The following is a 19,793-nucleotide window of genomic DNA, read 5'->3' as shown; positions in this document are numbered from 1 at the left end:
TTCCTGGGCATCACCACCCTACTGGGCAAACTTCCTGCAGATTAACATGAAAATGGACTTCCATGAATTAATGTTGTTTAGATGAATTACTCTATAGCATTCCTGATTTGTTTGATTCAAATCATTTTAAGAACAAAGTTTAAGTAGATGGTTTTAGTTGTTTTGCCAGAAAGATGTAATGAAGTTAGAATCAAGAATAGAAAACACTACATAATAAGAAATACAATGAGCTTTCATAAATTGCACTAAGAAGAAAAATAGGCTTTGGTTAGATTTGTGATCAAGAAAAAAAAGATTCATCTAGGTCACATTCAAGGATGAGGCCACAGGTATGCATCATGATAAAGCAAGGACATGTGAAACTGTTGCTTTGAACTTATAATGTCCTTATAGAATGAAACACTTACTGCTTTGAAAATACTATCAAATCCTTCTGTAACTCCCTTTTGTCTGTGAGGTAAGTTTACAAAGAACTTTTGTCTAAGACGATATAAAAAGGCTCAAAGAGAAAGGGTGGCTTTTGGGACTCTGCTCAAACCACAATATGTGTATGTGTGTGTGCGTGTGCATGTGTGTGTGTGTGTGTGTGTGTGTGTGTATCACGTGCTGTTGATAAACAGAAGATGTCCAGTTTTAGACAGCTTTATTTGCATCTGATTTCTTAAATCATGTGACAAAAATGTGAAATTCAAAAACTCCAGTTTTTAGTATTACTCCTTTTAGGATTCTGTTTTAGTTTAGTTACATGTTTCATTCTTGCTAGGAATTTTACTTTTATTTGTTAATACATTTCCTATCCCAGCCTGGCTCCTCTCCCAGACTCTGATCTTGTGAAATCAACTTTCCTGCTAAATTTTGTGAAATTGCTTACAAAAGATCTGATACATGCATACACCATACATAAATACATACATACATACATACATACATACATCATACGCACAAGCTCTTCAGTCCATTTAGGGTTAGTGTATGAATATGATTTCAGGGCTGACCACTTGGATAACCACTTAGGGGACTCATCCCTAGGGACAATGATTTCCTCCCACTTTCAGCATTTTTTTTGTTGCCTGTAGTTCTTTATCTATGGGTGAGGTCCCATGATATTTCCCCCTTCTGTTGGTATGTCTGTTGCTATTCTGAGGTTCATTAAATCATTTCACACACATACACACATGTGCACACACTCATACACACACAGAATCTGTACTTGGCTCATATTTATAGCCTTAATTATCTGCCTTAATTTCACTGGTCTCTTTCCTTCCTGAAAACAAGCCTGTTATTCCTTACACACAGAAACACACACACACACACACACACACACACACACACACACACACACACACACACACTGTGGATGGAGCAGAGCCCCTAAAGCCACACTTTGTTTTTTCTCTCAGCCTTTTTATACCTTCTTAGACAAAAGTTCTTTATAAAATTACCTCATATTTAAATGTTACACAAAGGGAGTTACAGAAGGATTTGAGGAAACTGTAGGCTGGACATCATATTGATCTGCTTAGGAACTCTTTCAATAATGGGGAGAACTAAATATGGAGCCATTCAATTTTTAGATCCAAGAGAATAAGGAATGGACAAAAAAAAAGAGAAATGTGTGGAGAGGAGGGGCAGAGTTAGCACATTTGTGGCTGAGGATATTCTGTAACATTTCTTTTACAAATCTGATACTTACAAATCAATTCCTTGTTCTATTATTTCTTTTTGCTGCTTTAGGACCTCAAACTGTTCTGGATTATCAGTGCCAGACATCTGTGTACTGTAGCTGCCTATTCCTGATGATGATGTGGATTCTAAGGAGTTTAAACTTCCATATCTGTTTATAGTCTCAGGGTGTTTAATTTCACTTATCTCTTGTTCTGAGGGTTTTTCCTGACCTGTAAGGAAAAAATGTCAATATGGAAGAGATGACATATAATATTATACACATTATTATATTATTACTATATATTATTATATTGCTAGGATAACTAAACTATAAATTTTAAGTGTAATTTGAAAGTAATTTTAATGCTTCCAAAGATATTTTATTATATTATACAAGTAAATACAACACAAAATTACTTTAATGGCATCTTTAAGTATCTTCTAACATATCACTAACTTAAAACAATGTAGAGTTCAACTCAAAATATTTCTTACCAAGGGTAGTTTGAGAGTTGGGATTCACATACTGATCCTTACTCCATTCAACCATACACTTCAAAATTGAAACTAAACATTCTAACCCCTTTTTCCGCAGGCTCAATTCCTACAATAATTCAGAAATAGAATAAAGGTCATTAAAAAAAAAAAAACAAACTCATCCTTGGAAAAATTTAAATTAAAACAAAACAAAACAAAACTCTTACCTGAACATTACTCATACCAAGTTCTTGACTGCCCCTTCCTTGTGCAATTTTTGACAGGTCATTTACTAGTCTTTCAAATATATTTGCTGCATTTAGGTCACAGTCATAATTTACATAAATATCCACCACACTCTGAGCATCTGTGATAAGAGAATAATCTTAGACTATGAGCACATTTCACTGCAGGAAATAATAAAGATTAATTCCAAATACCTGCACAGATCCTCGTCAGTGTCTGAATAACCATCCACTTATGGTCAAATGAGCTTGTAGAAGTTTCCAAAATGTACAAGAAGATTTCTTTAAAGAATACCTGTGATAGAGGAAACATCTCTTTAAAGTACTATTTAACACAGAATGGATCGCCCTTCAAATATCCAAAGATCCAGAGCAAAGAGGAGGACCTAGGCTCCTTAGACAGTGGACTTCTGGTTCTGTCTCTAACACCAGCTTTCTTGGCCATCACAGAGCCTTGACAAATGAAATGTACAAAGATATGGAGTTCTTCTGGTGATAATTTCCTATACATAACTGTAAACTAACATAACTTTCTTATTCATCAGTTATCATTTTGGACACTCTAGTACAGAACAGTTCTAAATGCTCCTAGGTTTCAATATTACTCTAAACTTTGATATATGCTTTTATATTTTTCTAATTACTCATAAAAATAAAAAGTCCTTATTCAAGACATTATCTCTCACAATTCTTTATGCTTAATAATTATCAAGCACAATTGATCTAATGAAGAAAATTTCCATCTGAAAGCTAATACAATCATTTTGGGAAAGTAACTATAACCTAAGGCCACCTAAAATCAAAACATATCAGCATGCGTACTATGTTCTGTGAATCCAGGAACAATAACATTTATAATAAAAGTGACATTTTTCTATCTCCCAAGAGTTAGCCAGCCCTGTAATGTGTTCTTCTTTCAAAGAACTCAAAACAGTTATTGCTATTTTCTATGGACATTAAGCACAACAAGATATGAACCAGAGCTCTCTCAATAAGTGTTGTCTACACAACAAATGTCTTATAAGAAAGCATTCAATAAATATCTATGGCCATGACCACAGTTCCCAAACACTATATCATATCTTCCCAGAATGCACAGGGATACAAATGTGGCAAAGACAACTGTTGTTTAATCTAAGCAAAAAAAACTGTTGAGTTTCAATTATACTATATATATATATATATATATATGAATGATATATTCCTTCCAATGACATTGTCGCCTTTGCAAACTTAAGTTTTGATAACTTAGCATATGAAAGCAAGTGCTACAAAAAAATCAGTGACACATAGGGACAGATGTGTATTTTTCAATATGACTTAAAGGTTTAAAAAGTTGTATAGGCTCCAGGAGACATAAGCACCTCAGTAGGGTTATAGTAGGAAATGAATGAAAAACAAACATCTTTCCTTAGGCTTCTAAGTATTATTTCTTAAACATACACAGGATTTATCTAAACATTTATCTACAAATTGTCTGCTTACAACTGCTTAATGGACAAAATTCTGCTTTCTAGGTGTGCCTAGGAAGACATTGATGGTGTTGTGAATCAAGAAAGTTTGAAATACTGATTTATAAAATAATCCAGATTTGTAGAGGTGTAAAAAACTATACCACTATTTATAATTTACAAAATTTGACTAATAAGCCATTCTATTACTGTAATATCCTTGCCTAAAAGGGGGCTTTTTAGAAAATCAAAACTTTAAATTTCTTAAGCAATTACAGCACAAAATGTATAATAATAGCTTTGATATAATCATACTATCTTCATATAGGTGATGTTCTCTGAAAGTTACATATTAAATTTTTTAAACTACATAATGCTGTGTTGGGGGGATCATATTGCAGAAACTTAGAACAGTCTGATAAATTGAATCTTCATGTAACAATGACTCTAATTTTAGTTTGCAAATTTGAATTTTCATATATTTGGTATTTTCCAAGTAGAACACAACTTATCTTAAATTTAAATATGTTTAGTATTTTCAAATATTTATGTATGTGTGTGTGTTTGTGTGTGTGCACGCACACACGTATTTTTTTTTTACATCAATTATCTTCATTATCTCCTTTTAAGAGATAATGGATTTTTTTTTTTTTAAAAAAGATACTAAGTGTATTTTAAACCAGCTGAGCATGATGGCACATCAAGTGTTTCAGCACTCAACTGGTGAAACAGGCAGCTCACTGACTTTGAAGCTAGGCTAGTCTGCATAGAGATTTCCAGCTGGCCAAAGCTACTGAGACCTGTGGCTCAAAACAAAACAAAGGTAAAAACAAATACATAAATAAATTAGTGTTGAGGTTTTGTCTTTTACTATCTATTTTAATGCTAAGTGTGCCCCCCAAGACCTGGAGTCCATATGTAGCCCCTGTGACCCTCCCCCCCAAGTTAATTTTGATTGTTAAGCAAAGATGCCAACAGCCAATAGCTGGGTAGAAGAGACATCAGCAGAGTTTAGGTTTTTGTGGGCTAGGTTAGAGAAGAGGAGGGAAGTGAGGAGAGGGAAAGGAGAAGCCTCCATGGGTTACTCGAGCCACAAACATGTGGCCCTGAGAGCTGCCCAGTCGGAACTAAGAGTAGCCCAGATAAAACACAGTAAGTTCTCTATTTGAGTTAGCAATAGGAAAGCAGATTCTAACAGTACGGAGGTAGGCAGCTGCCCAGCTATTGTGCTGCCTAAGGCATATTGTAAACATAAAGGCTGTGTGTGTGTGTGTGTGTGTGTGTGTGTGTGTGTGTTTCATCCAGGAGCTCCATAACCAAAGGCTGGGTAGAAGCCCCAGGCCAGGATTTTAATAATTTGTACTACAAACTAGAATACAGTAAAAATGTTATAACTAAAACCTACCATTTATGAGGCAACAGGAAATTTCTAAAGAGTATTTCCTTTAAGATCCATTTTTGTAAAAAAAAAAATGCAACTGAAAATTAATTTTATAATCTTAGATCTGTAAGAATTTATATATCACATAGCTCAAGCGAAGAGTCCCTATGAGTTCTCAGTATTCAAAATTTCTCCACATTATCTAATCTTAAGAGAAGTATCTCATTGTCAAATGGAAGGTTTCTGGTTATTATAGGAATAAAAATCCAAAATTTTGATTCAAATTATTTTACTTGTAGTTTCTGAAGACAATAGGGGAAAAGTATAAAAAATTTACAACTAAATGCCTGGAATTATTTCACAGGCATGACAGATATAGACAATTTGTGCTAATTTTTAAACTTATACCTTAAAATTTAAACTTCTGTTTCATTCCCATAACAATATTGAAATAAAATTTGATAGAAAATATAGAAGAGTAATTTATAAAGATAATGCCATTATTTTAACCATGTTAAAATAGGGAAAAGCAATGTCTACTGAGATAATTATTCATCTTCTGATAGTATGAAATCAACAAACAATAAAATATGTAGAAGCTGTGGAGATGGCCTAGTGGGTAAAGCCCACACTCAGATGAAAAGTACCAGGTAAAAAGTCAGACTTGGTGACTTCAGTCCTGGGGCGTAGTGGCCAGCTAGCTCATCTAGCTCAGCAAGTACGGTCCAGGTTCAGTGAGAGGCCTTGTCTCAAAAGTATATGATGCAGAGCAGCTGAAGAAGACAACCAACACCAACCTCCGGCCTCCACATGTACACATACATAGTTTTTTTTAAAAAAAAAAACAAACTCTGTATCACATCAAACATAATATGAATACTGACCAACACACAATTAGAAATTTCTAAAATTTATGTTGCAATTAAAGCAATATTTTTTTAAAGAGTTGTGAAAAGGATCTACCAAATCATAAAAATACAAAATGTTCCTTTTCAACATTGACAAGAGGAAGATCTAACTAAGGAACTATTATGACAGTTCCTTATGCATGCAGACATAGTCAGAATAGAGACTAATTTAGCTTTAAGTCTCTAAAAATATTTGAGAACCAGGAGTGTTGTTCTACTTTTAACATCTTGGGAGAAGACCTTAGGCATAAGACACATACAAATATATGTTTTGGGAAAAATGTGCAAAGCAAAAATTAACTTTTTTACATGTTACCAAATAACTTAAAAATACATCTTTCAACCACCTCTACAAAGCCCTTTAAAGTTCTGAAGGCTTAGTACGGCACTGTGCAGTTCTTTTAAGATAGCTAAATTCAGGCAGGGAAGACGGCTCAGAGAGTAAGAGGTCCTGCATGTGAAAAGTGTGAGGATGTAAGGTCAAATCCCAACACCACATACAAAACATTTTGGGGTGGAGACACATGGATCCTAGAAGCAGGCTGACCAGCTACCTTAGCTGAAAACGAAGGTTTCCGGTCCAATAAAACACCCTGTCTCAAGGAAATATGCTGACTGTGACAAATGAAAACACGTGATGTCCTGCTATGGCCTCCACATTGGCATGAGCACCCAACACTTGTGGACATGCACAATACACACACACACACCCCGCGCGCGCGCGCGCGCAGAGACAGAGAGCATGCCAAGTTATTATTATATAGCATATGTAAAGTGGTAAAGCTATTGTGAAAAATCACATTGTATTTTCAGCTAGAACAAATTTGCTGAATGTAAAAGCTGTTCATTCATTTTGCATTCTTACTGCTTAATCAACACCTAGTACTTCATAGACACGTTAGCTAAATGAACAAAATGAAGCACATGAAAATACATACCTATTATTTTACGTTATAATGTGTTGCTAATGTAACATGAAACAAAGGAAATAGTAACCTTAAAATTTAATGTCTAAATGTAGAACATACCTCAATTTGCATCTTCAGATGTGTCTTGAAGTTTGACAACAAAGTAAGAAATATGGAAAGAGAAAGCTCAAAAACCTCTGGAACAGATGAGACTCCATTTTTTGAGAGTGCAACACACAGATACTGCTTGATAGCATTAATAAACATCTCATTTGTCCTGAAAACAGGTCCTGCATTCTGCAGAATGGACAGAAGCAACTGCAATGAAAGAATCTTGGACCGTAACTCATGAGACCTGAGAGGTGAGACACAAAACACAGTATGTAGACAAAGTCATGAGTGTGGTAATAACGGACTGACCCACAGCCACGTCAGTACAGATCATAAGCCTAGCCAAGGCTACCAAGTGCTTCTCTGCAGCCACATCATTTCAGGGTTTCTTTTACATTTTCTCTCTCTCTCTCTCTCTCTCTCTCTCTCTCTCTCTCTCTCTCTCTCTCTCTGTCTCTCTCTTTTGAGATTATAATGACCTAATTTCTCACTGCAAACCTTTCCATCTGCTCCTCCTTGCTCTCTTTAGGATTCACGGCCTCAAGCACTGATCTCTGACACTATTAATGATATACCCTGTTATGCTTGCACATTGGAGCCTCACACGGCTGTCCTCTGAGAGGCTACACTTAGAAGCTGACTCAAACAGATATAGAGACCCACAGCGAAACACTGGATGGAGCTTGTGAACTTCTTTGGAAGAGTTTGGGGAAGGATTGAGGGCACTGAAGGAGATAGAACTCAGAGGAAGATGAACACAGTCAACTAACCTGAACCCTTTGGACTCTCAGAGACTGACCGACCAACCAAAAAGCATATAGAGGCTGGACCTAAGCCCTCCTGCACACGGTAGGAGATGCACAGCAGGGGCTGTCTCTAAAGCTGTTGCCTGTCTGTGGATTATGTTCCCCTATAGTCAGGCTGCATTGTCTGGCTTCAGTATGAAAGGATGCACCTAGCCCTGCAGAGACTTGATGTGCCAGGGTAGAAGAATCCCTGGGGAGTAAAGGGGGCTTATCCAGCCTCTCAGAGGAAAACTGGAGGAGAGAATGGAGGGATTGTGGGAAGGAGGGTACCAGGAAACATAGCAGTGATCGGAATATAAAGTGAATAAAAAAAATTTCACTGCCTATATTTTATTAAGTTGTTATATACATATATGCATATCTATATCTTCTTACAAGGGTAAAAATTACAAGTATTTTAAACATTAAGCCAACTATTCACCTAAAAAAGAAAAAAATAATTTGCAGATTTATGACTTGTTCCTTTCTTTCAAAACTATAATTCTTACGGATCACATGAATGGAGTGAAATATCTGCTATGCTTAGTATATAATGCTTCTAATATAACGTTTTTCTAGTTATGTTAACCATTCATATTCAGAATTCCTAAACACTGATAAAAATGCTTATGTTCCACTAGATTATAACATTATTTCAAGCATACTATCCCAGTAAGTATTTGAAATTCTTGTTATTGCTCTGAAATAAAGAGATCTTCAGAACTTTATAGAATCTTACTATGTAAACACTATTCTAAACATTTTTACAATGAAAATTTGAAAATGTTTTTGCTGAAAATTTATCATTTTGTCTAATCAAGGTTGTGTCATGCTTCAGTTTATTATCTATCATTTTAACTATTTTTACACACATATTCTTTTTCTCCCACTGAAAACTATCCCTTAGATTTAAGAGACCAATGATATTCTCCAGAAGCAGTATTACTTAAAAGAGCATTAAATGCTGCAGGAATTACTTTTTAAAATCTTATTCTAAATACTGTGTTCAGTCACATTTGCACAGTATATGACACTTTATTGTTCTTGATTTTCACCTTCAAATGTTTACAGTTGTGTCAAGTAATTCACAGATCTCAGCCAATCTAACAAGAACATTTAATGTTATATCAATAGTTTATTACAAAAATTACTACCTTCTTTGAAATAAAGCTGGAGAAATAGCATCAGAATCTTTTATTAAAGTCATGTTTGCAAAATAGCTACTACTCTGAATATGCTACAAAAGTCTTAGTACTCAAAAATGCTGTTTTAAATCACAATGAAAGGTAATACTGAAGTAACCACTACAAAGTCCTCATGTTAGATGTCCCAAGGCCTACATACAACTGCTTCCAAGTTACCTCACATTGGTCTTTGCCCAGTTGCTATAGTAATTAGATCCTGCAGGCTGCCATTTTCTAACATGAGTCTTGTTTTAAGTATACTTTAACTTTCTGTTCTTAGCATTGAATAAAATGCCTTTTAGACAGTATTTGCTCAAAAGATCCACTTGTTCTTGTTTTCAAGTATGTATTAAGTACCTGTTATGTACAATACATTAAAAAAAGAAGTAAGGATCAAATGATTTGTCTTATTTGATAAATTAAGTATTTCCTAAAACACACTTTTCATTATACAGTCTAGGGTGTCTTTGAACAAATGGCAATTCTCCTGCCTCAGCCTCCAAGAGATGGGATGAAAAGAGTATACCACCATGCTTGGCTAAATTATACTTCTAAAAGCAACCAAGATGGAAACTTCATGTTTGCAATTTTTTTCCTGTTATAAAGTGATTTTATTAAATTGATTTAAACATACTATATGTCAAATAATATTTCTGAAGATGATAATTATGGACTTTAAATCTTGACATAAAATTAGTAGCTTCAAAAGTGTTAGTTGTATTCCCTAGCAACAGCATGATAAAATAATTCCACTATGTAGGAAATATAAAACGCTATAGGACTAGCTGGAAATTTGGAAATCATTTAGTCTAGTGCCCTCATTCTGTGAGAAAACTAGACCTGAAGATTAAGCAACTTGCCCAAGCTTACATGCCAAATAGTAATAAAGCTAGAAATCATACCAATTTTCCCTAAACTAAAATTCTATTGATATTTCAACTCGCTCTCTATCAACCAAAAGTCTATCCAGGCTTTTCTCTAATGCTCCACACTGTGGTGACATGGAAGTGTAATTTTTATGAGGTAGTTTCAAGTACAGTAGAGGCTAGAAACTCTCCATAGGTCATTGCTTAGCACAGCAAGAAAATAAATACAAGTAAAGACAAAACTGGGTAACTACAAATATTCCATACTTTATCAAATCAAGTTTTGACTTGTGAAAACTAAACATCTGGGAGTCATCACAGCACAAGTGATCTTCAGCAATAACCCCAATTCCCTTCTATAAGCATGTGAACACGTGAAGACTGAAAGGCTGTGGGGAATGCCATTTCTCTGATTTCACTACCCATATCATTTTTAGATACCCATCTCTCACTGGACTGGAACATCCCAAGTAGGATAGGTTAGTTGGCCAGTGAGCTCTAGGGATGTGTCTGGTCCTGGGACCCCCAAACTGGGCTGATAAGTGCATGCCACCATATCTGGCTTTAAAATAAAAGAGATCAAACTCAGGTCCTCAGGCTTGCAAGGCAAGCTTGGTACCAACGCAGCTTTCTCCCCAGACCTAATACTTCAGATTTTCAAAAACAGATTTATTTATTTTTATTTGTATGTGTATGTCTGTGCATCACAGGCATGCAAGTGCCCTGAGAAGCCAGCAGAGGGCTTTAGACCCCCTTGACCTAGAGTTACATTTGGCTGTGAACTGCCTGATATGGGTCCTGGGAACCTAACCTGGATCTTCTGTAACCCACTAACTCCAAACTGTTAGAGTTGCTTCTTCTTACAGTAATCTTTGTCAATTCAGAATGGAATGCCAAAATTGTCAAATTTTTAATGAGAAAGCTCTTTTTTCATACTAAGGAACTATATTAAAATAATTCTTATTTGGTATATAATTAATAACCTTAATTCTACTTCCATCAAGTTCCTATATTCAAAATATTTTAGAAGCAATAACTTATTTTTCTGATTCTTGAGATTTGGGTCTGAAAACATTTAAAAATTTTTATTTTAAACTGAAGCATGCTTCTCCCTAAAGTAGAACACTATGACAAAATATAATTATAGAAAATATGTTTTGCAGAAATGTATACAATTTTCAAAGCCTTTTTTCTCTTGTGTGTGTGTATGAGAGATGTTTGTGTACATGAGGTCAGAGGCCTGGGGTGCTGGGTCTCACCTTCTACCTTGTTTGTTACAGGGTCTCTACCATTTGCTGCTGTGTAACATTAGGCAGACCTCTGAGGATTTACAAGGGTTCTGGGATCCAAACTCAGATCTCCAGGTTTTATAGTAACCATCTCTAGACTTCAGCTGCACTTAAACAACACTCCAAAGATTTTTCTTTTTTAAAGCAGGAATGTTTACATTTTCCTCTACTTTGATATCATTTTCATTCCTTCTCTAAACATCCTTTAAGACTGCCAATGTAATATATCCTATTACATCAATAAAGACAGGTCATTCTTTTAACTCTAAGCCTTAAATGCAAGCAGGAATAAACTGCATTAGAATTATATTATTATCCACAAAATATGGCACTTTCCTAATGTTGACCTCTGCCTTCAATGGCTGGGATAAAACACTAATCAAAAGCAACTTGGAGAGCACAAGGGTTTATGTGGCTTCCATTCCCATGCCCAAGCCCGTCATAAAGGGAATCCAGAGCAGGGCTGGCGCAGAACCTGGGAGGAGGGATGCTTACTGCCTTCCTCCTCATGGCGTGCTCAGCCTGCTTCTTACTGAACCCGGGACCACGCCTTGGTCCCACTCACAGTCGCCCAGCCCTTCTCACACCTATTATCAGTCCAGAAAATGTCCCAGAGTCCTCCTGCCCAAAGACCAATCTAACAGACAATTCAACTGAGACCCCTTTTTCTGAGCTTGTGTCAGAATGAAAAAAAAATTACTATTTTTGATGGGAATTAGGTAACTTGTATCAAAGTCCTTAATACAAGCTGAGACAGAAATCATCTTAAGGCAATTCATCAGATTGTAATAGTTCCAAAGTTACGCAGAATGTGGAAATATATTGAGTGACTTATTCATTCAGTAACATATATTGACATCTACTGCGGATTCACTATTCTATATTGTTGCCCATCCTTTCTCAAATAGTGTAAGGTATATATTCTAAAAGTTTGGTAACCTATTATTTTTGGTATGTATTTTTTAAAACAAAAATTTTAAGATTCCACAGGACAAGAACAAATGAAAAGGCAAACACTATATTTACAGTACATTTTAAGCTTAAAAACCTCTTAAGCAAAATGGCTAATGACTTACTTTGGATCTGGTGGTCCATCTGACAGTGGTTTCATTGACAGTTTACACAATGACCTGAACACTAGAAAGGCATCCTTTTGTAAAATGTGGGAAAACTTAGCACCAGGTGAAGGTCCTGAAGAATTTCCAGATTCCTAAACAAATTAATATACCATGAAAATAAAGACATATCCCAGCATAAATCATTCAGCCTTCTAGTATAGTTTTCAATGAACTCTGATATGGGATTCTCCCACCTGGTACCAAAATAATCTGAAGTGGTATCTGACACAATAATCTCCATATGCTATTCTCATACCCGACACTAAACTAACATCTTTAAAAGACATTCTTTAAAATATCCCTTATTTGACATCAAGTATACTCCTAAAATTTATCTAGCTCACTTAAAAGTATGATTAAAAATTATCAACTCTGGTAGACAGCAGAAAAATCTTTAAAGTCATTTACTGGATAAGGTCAACCTAACTAAGAAAATCTCTAGAATCCTTCATCTGCAAACATAAAGATCAGAAACCATAAAACAGAGAAGCAGTGTGAGCCAGGCCTGCCACTCCTATCCACACTGACTCTGTGAACCTCTCATCAGAGGCTCCATTAAAATGCCCTACATTCCCACGTTTTCCCTACGATACTTAATTTCTCCATAATTTGTGAAAATGAATGTTTCTGTTAAATGTAACTTCAGTGGGGAATAAGGGGTTGTATACACAGCAATTCCACAATTATAGTTGGAAGGTAACCATTAATACATCTTAAAAGAACAAATTACTCTAATGTTATAGTAATAAGAAAGAAATTTACTCAAAACCCATTTTCACAAGCTGAAATCAGACAAAAGCATCAGTTGCTAAGATTTGCTCAAGGTACTGGCAGAGCATCCATTTCCTCCTCTCCACCTCACCCCATATATACCTGAGTATCATTGGAGGAGACAGACAACCTGTCGTCAGGTAATGATGGTGTGTATGCAACAGAAATGGGTGTTCCTGGGATTCCATTTGCTTGGATGTTTTCACTGTCACTACCATCCTCTACAGTTCCAGTGGTGCCGTCTGTATTTGCACTGACAGTCATCCCTTCTCCCATGTCTAAAATAGCAAGAAAAGACACTTAAGTATATCTGACTAAACCACAGTGTACTTAAGACCAAACAAATGAACTAAAATGAAACAGTGACTGACCAAAAAGCCAAGTAAAATATATATTGGCACATTTTTTAAATGTAATGTATTGACTACAGTGCAAATATCCACTTTGCATGCTTCCCAACATAGTCTATAAATTGCACTGGCAATAAATACACTTAGTTGATAGAAGGTTATTCTAGAAGTACATAACAGAGGCCTACTTTTAAATATGCACTAACCCACTAAACTGGCTGTCCGGGAACTCACTCTGTAGACCAGGCTGGCCTCAAACTCAGAAATCCGCCTGCCTCTGCTTCCCAAGTGCTGGGATTAAAGGCATGCATCACCACTGCCCAGCCTTGGTGAAGACGTTTAAACAATGCCATAACTGTTAGTACTTTTGGAACTGATGGAATTAGACTAACTGCAATTTACAACTGAGATGTTCATGAGCCTTTCAGGGTAAAGAGCAGAATGTTGTATGTGAAAGGTCTACCACAGGCTATGTGCTGAGGCATGGTTCTTAGCTTGTGGTACTATTTTTTGGAAGTGCTGTTAGTAGGTGGGGACTGGTTGGAGGAAGCAGTCCCTGGAAGATGGGTTCCTCACTACCTCCTCTTTGCTTCCTACCTTCCTGGAGAAAGTAGCTTTGCTCTAGCACATGCTTCCTGCCATGATTTTCTGCCTCGCTACAGCCCAAGAGCACTAGAACTGAGTGATCCTGAACTCAAATCTCTTAAAATGTGAACCAAAATATATCTTTTCTCCCCTCAAGTTACTTTCTCAAATACCCATCACAGTGACATGAGCTTACTAACAATGTACCAGTAGCACCTGCTCTCTGTTTAGAAAATGTACTAAGAGGTAACATCTTGGAAAAACATACTTTAAATGTTGTCCTTTAGCTAATTTTTGGTATCTTAAATTTTAGAAATGTTTCCATCCAAAGCTGATCAGCATGGCTCACTGAGTCCAACATTTGTATAAACAGTTTGCACCATGGTGAACCAACTTTTCTTTTGGGAGCCTAGAATTTTAGTGCATGTTAGGCAGAAAGTATGACAGGTCAGCAATTAAAATTTTAGTCTTCATGCTTCAAATACACATCAAACATTTTGCTGATATTTAATAACTTGATACTGGAGGAACTAAGAATATCCTAGTTCTGAAAGTAGACAGCTGATTTCCTCCAGAGTGCACCTCCTATCTCTCATCTGCCTCTTCCTTTAATGGTATTACTCTGTACCTTTGGCTGTAATAAAACTTCTTAATGAGGACAACTCTTATGTTGAGTCTTGTGCGTCTTCTCCGTGCATCACCGCACTGTGGAGTAGCCCTGGAACTGTGTGTGACAAACGTATCTTCTCTTCTTTAGCTACTTAAATGGCTGTAAAGACTGCTATCGTAGCATTCATGCTTTCTTTCACTTTGTAGTCTTACTATAATTGGACTAGACTGCTCTATTAGTCTCTTACAGGGCTTCCTTTTGTCAGACTTGGTTTAGACCTTCTCATCAAAATTCTCAGTTCTAAAATCTCCAGTACTGATTCATTTGTCTTAGAATAAAATCCAAAATTCTAATCTTGGAACTTACAATCCTGTTAAATTGCTTCTATAATTTTTTCTATTTTCTGACATCACATGTATTATACCAAATCACCACTCTTAAATCTAATCATCTCTTTATGTTACCCAGACCCTCCATGCTGCCTCAGTTACCAGATCCATTGCTGTGACTCATATACCATATATCTGAATAGCCCTTCTTGAAGTTAGCAGTGGCTTCAGAGAGTAAGTGAAGTCCAGATATGCTAAAGAAAGGCAACTTTAAAATGGGAAAAGATGTGGCAAAGTACTTTAAGTAAAACATGTAAAAATTTTACATGGAGAAAAAGTCCTATGCTGAATTTATTATAGCAACTGTGGAGAAAAATATGCTTCCTGGTTTGCTGATATACACAGACACAGATGTCCTGACCACAGGGCATGGGAAGGCATTGCACACCTGGGCAAAGGAAAAGGGGTGGACACAGGTTCTGATGCTATCTGGTGGCCAAAAGCATCCACTAGAGATCTTAGAAAGAAGCCTGAATGGGCGGGTCGGGGAGGGGGCAGACTGCACGTGGCAGACATGCGCATACATACAAACACTAGTTTCAGAATTTACAATTTTACTCCTTTGGTTCCATATTATAGTATTTCCATGGTCAGATGAAACCCTGTAACAGAATAAACTAATTTCAAATGAAGTACACTACCTCCAACAATGATGTTCACCATTTCTTCTACAATGCTCTGGACAATATCATGTGGCTTTTCCTCACAGTCTCCATCATACAAGATATCATTTTTAGATAATGCTTTGAAAGACAAAAATTTGAGACATTATTTTAACTTTCTAAGAAACCTCTATCAGACATGTATAATGAATTTTTTTTAAATCAAATGGGTATAAATATTTTGGGACGCTACCTTGTTAAATTTTCAGGATTTGTAACCAAGTCAGTACTTAAGTAATTTTGAAATTCAATCACTTTAACAAGGTTCTATTTAATCAGCTATTAAACTACTATTCAACTTAATGAGATTCTATAAATAAGAACCAAACTTCTAATGGTATTCTAAATCAAGCACTTTTAATGTCTTGTGCACATTAATGTGTACTTAGTACATATATGTCTGTACGTCTGTACTAAACCTTATCTAATATCAAACTAAAGTAACTAAATCTTATTTGATATAAACATTAATATTGCATTTTACTACAGAAAATACCTAAACAGACAGATATTGAATCACTTGGGACATTAGTGTTTTGCTTACTCTTTCTTCAAAAAAGAATCTACATTTCCAATGTAAAACTGAATTCATGCTCTTTTCTTTAATAAAGAGAAACATGTTGTAGGATGTCTTTAGCAGCAGCTAAAGAAAACAATGGATCTGAAAGCTTGTCTAGGTAACGATAGACAAAGAGGATGCTGAAAGTATCAAGGAGGTTCACTGAGCACTTTGGGATGCTTTAGGAACCTGGAAAACACCCCCTATGCCAAATGGCTGCCAACTTTCTGCCGGCTACAGTAATATCTCCACTGTTCCCTATGCAGTCTCTTATAAAAGAGTATGACTAACAATGCTGTTTTCCCAAAGTCTGTCCTCTCTATAATTGTGCTGTTTTTATCTACTATCTGCCACGTTCTACAAAATAGTTGTGTCACAATGGGAAATCTGTTAAGTAAGTGTGTTCAATCAGTAAACTTACCAGAAAAAAATTAGCCTTTAGATTCCTCTGTAGGGAAAAAATATCTTAAGTGTAGGTATTTTTCTACCACCTCTAAGCTTCATTTTTGTGCTATAGTTGACTAAAACACCTTGAATCTCAAAAATAATTTCTTAAAAAAAAGATTTATTTATCTATTTTATGTGTATTAGCACACTGTCACTGTCTTCAGACACACCAGAAGAGGGCATCAGTTCCTATTAGAGATGGTTGGGAGCCACCATGTGGTTGCTGGAAATTGAACTAATGACCTCTGGAAGAGCAGTTAATGCTTTTAACTGCAGAGCTATCTCTGCAACTCAGAAAACTATTTCAATGTGAGTAAATATACAGAACCACTATCTAAAAATATCTATAAAATGAGTTCAAGGTTGGTTTATACAACACATTCCAGAACAGCCAAGGCTTCATAGCGAAACACCACCTCAAAACAAAACTACCAGCTGGGACCAAAGGCAAATGCTATGCTCAGCATTACCCCAGAAGACATTTTTTCCAGGAGTACATAACTATATTAGGGGCTAAATAAAGAGAGGCAAACTGCTGAACTATAAAGACATTTATCCCATCACCTATAAAGATCAAGAAGACTGCAGATGAGGGAACCAAAACAAGCTAAGAACACTGAAAGAAGAGCTAGAGAATGCTATCTTTCTTCTAGGCATGATATAACGATCCCAATCATGGACTCAAAGCAACTGTACTTGCTTACACACAGGAATGGTCCTGTTAATGGCCAACCAGATGGGGGAGGTTCTCAAGGCATGTACTTCCCCCAGGTCTGACTGAACTAGTGATCACTGATAGATTCTAGAAACTGGGTAGTCACTCCCCACTGTCCACTGCCATCAGGGCTCTCTGGAAAGCCCAGTACACTCAATGGAGAATCATATACTCAGCCACACTGATGCCCCTGGTTAAACACACTGGGTCATAAAACAAACAAAAACATGAATATGAAAAGGGGACTTGGATGGAGAAGAGGATTGAAAGGTTAGAGTAATCCGAATGCATTGTATACATGTTGGGCATGGTGGTGTGTTCTAATAACATCGGTTCTGGGGAAGCAACGTTAGGCAAATCCTTAGGGACTGCTGGCTAGCCACCCCAGCCTCACTGGTGACTCTCCATGCCAGTCAGAGTCCCTATTTCAAAATAAAACGGGTTGCACCCAAGGAATGATGCTTGAAGCTGGTTGATTTTTGGCCTCTACACATGTATGTACACACATACACCTATTTTTGCCACTACTAAGTTCTAAGGAAACACAATTTTAAAGAAAGACAATAGCTGAGGTCTTTCCTCAAATGAAAAAAACAAAACAAAACAAACAAACAAAAAACCCCCCAAATTTTAGATGAAGTCTAACTACAGTAGAGAGTAATACAATTTCTATCCTTTTTTAAGTCAGGTTAAAGAACAAGAAAAGGAAACAACTCAAACTCCCTGAAAGGCTCATAGAATGAAGAGAAAATTATTTCATGTGTTTATTTCTACATAAAAATCTATGTAAAAATTAATTTTATGACAATGTAACTTCTCTTACATGGAAATTTTTTGGAAAATGTATCATAGGACTAGGGAGTTGGCTCAGTGGATAAAGTACTTCCTGTACAAGCCTGAAGAGCTGAGTTTAAGTCCCTGGTACCCACAAAATGCCATTTGTCTGTAATCTCCCAGTGAGATGGGAGGTGGAGACAGGAGAACTCCCTCAGGGTTCCCAGGCTAGCTAGTCTGTCTTAAGCAATGTGGAAAGGCAAAGACTGACATCCAAAATCTGTCTTCTGAACACACACATATGTACTGTGGCACACTTGCACGCACACACACATACACACAGATTTTAACAAGAAAAATATTGAGAAAGAACATCTTAACCTTGCTGACTACTGTAGTTATTATATTTTAAATGAATTTTTCTATGTTACTTGATTAATTAAAATTGTTTTTATATTTAATTGTGTTACTGTTTTTCTAAAATAGGTACTTGCTGTAGAGCCCAGGCCGAGCTCAAAGTCATAATCTTTCTACCTTTGCCTCCTAAGTACTGGGGTAACAGACACAAGAATTTCTAAACCAATAATGATGTTACATTTTCAACCATAGTCTACAAGACCTTACTGAGTCCTTTGCTGTGATTTTGCTATAAAACTAATGTGAAAAAGAAAACCAAAGTACCTCTGCAATTTTGTAACAGATATTAATGATTCTTTTTAGAAAGGTGTGTCTCTTCCCAAGGAAGTCTATACATCACACTATCTGTGAGATGCTAATGAAGGCGCAGTATCAATAAGAGATATGGTGTGCAGGTTGATGCGAACTAGCTTTACCACTAATAGAAAAGATCACAATTATCACAAACTATTTGATAACCATTAAATCAGTTTTCTACATTTCAGTGAAAGCTCATCCCATCACGTCCCTTAAATGCAAGCACCCCACAGCCCCATCTCAAGATTACTTTCAGCTGCAGTTGCCTGATCAGCTTCTGTCTGTTCATTTTCTGCACTGGAAATATCAGATCCATTTTCAGGTTCTGTATCATCTTGGAGACTTTTATCCACATCATGTGTTTGGGGATCAAGATCCCCTTCATGCTCTTGGGCTATATGATCAACAGTCTGAGGTGGCAAGTATCTAAGATGTGGTGACTCAGGCTCATGATGGCTTACTGGAGACTGTAACAAATGCTGTTGCTGCCGATGTCTTTCTCTTTCCATTTGTTTGGCTTCCTGTAACTGGAAAGAACAAAATGATTTCCGGTACTAGTAAAAGAAGTAGCTTCAAGTTCACCTAACTATAAATCCTTTTAATAAGGTATCATTTTTCTATGGGTCTGGGAATTATAGGCCATCAGAACTAACATAAAACATACTAAAAGAAACAGTGTTACTCCTTAGAGGTCTGGAAATTGGTGCATAAGAACAGGGAGATCGTCCTTAGTGATATTTTTTATTTGACTATATTTGGTGCTCATTTTTTACTATTTTTATTTATACTCATGTGTCCTCATGAATGAATGCCACTTGTGTGCTGG

At 36.3% G+C, this 19,793-nt stretch overlaps 1 protein-coding gene across 1 annotated transcript in view; it reads right to left on the bottom strand.

Annotated features, from left to right (window-relative positions):
- Positions 1-19,793, bottom strand: part of Arfgef1 (ADP ribosylation factor guanine nucleotide exchange factor 1) — a 93,163-nt gene that overhangs the window by 49,802 nt on the left and 23,568 nt on the right. The window contains exons 6-14 of the mRNA XM_052175959.1: positions 19,218-19,494; positions 15,738-15,839; positions 13,265-13,440; positions 12,350-12,483; positions 7,159-7,393; positions 2,586-2,685; positions 2,373-2,512; positions 2,164-2,272; positions 1,697-1,898 (exon numbers count right to left, since the gene is read on the bottom strand). Coding sequence (XP_052031919.1) covers positions 1,697-1,898; positions 2,164-2,272; positions 2,373-2,512; positions 2,586-2,685; positions 7,159-7,393; positions 12,350-12,483; positions 13,265-13,440; positions 15,738-15,839; positions 19,218-19,494 — 1,475 coding nt within the window. The remainder of the gene's footprint in view (positions 1-1,696; positions 1,899-2,163; positions 2,273-2,372; positions 2,513-2,585; positions 2,686-7,158; positions 7,394-12,349; positions 12,484-13,264; positions 13,441-15,737; positions 15,840-19,217; positions 19,495-19,793) is intronic.

The sequence above is a fragment of the Apodemus sylvaticus genome, chromosome 3 (genome assembly GCF_947179515.1).
Source record: "Apodemus sylvaticus chromosome 3, mApoSyl1.1, whole genome shotgun sequence".
Lineage (NCBI taxonomy): Eukaryota > Metazoa > Chordata > Mammalia > Rodentia > Muridae > Apodemus > Apodemus sylvaticus.
This window is presented reverse-complemented; position numbering and strand designations above follow the sequence as displayed.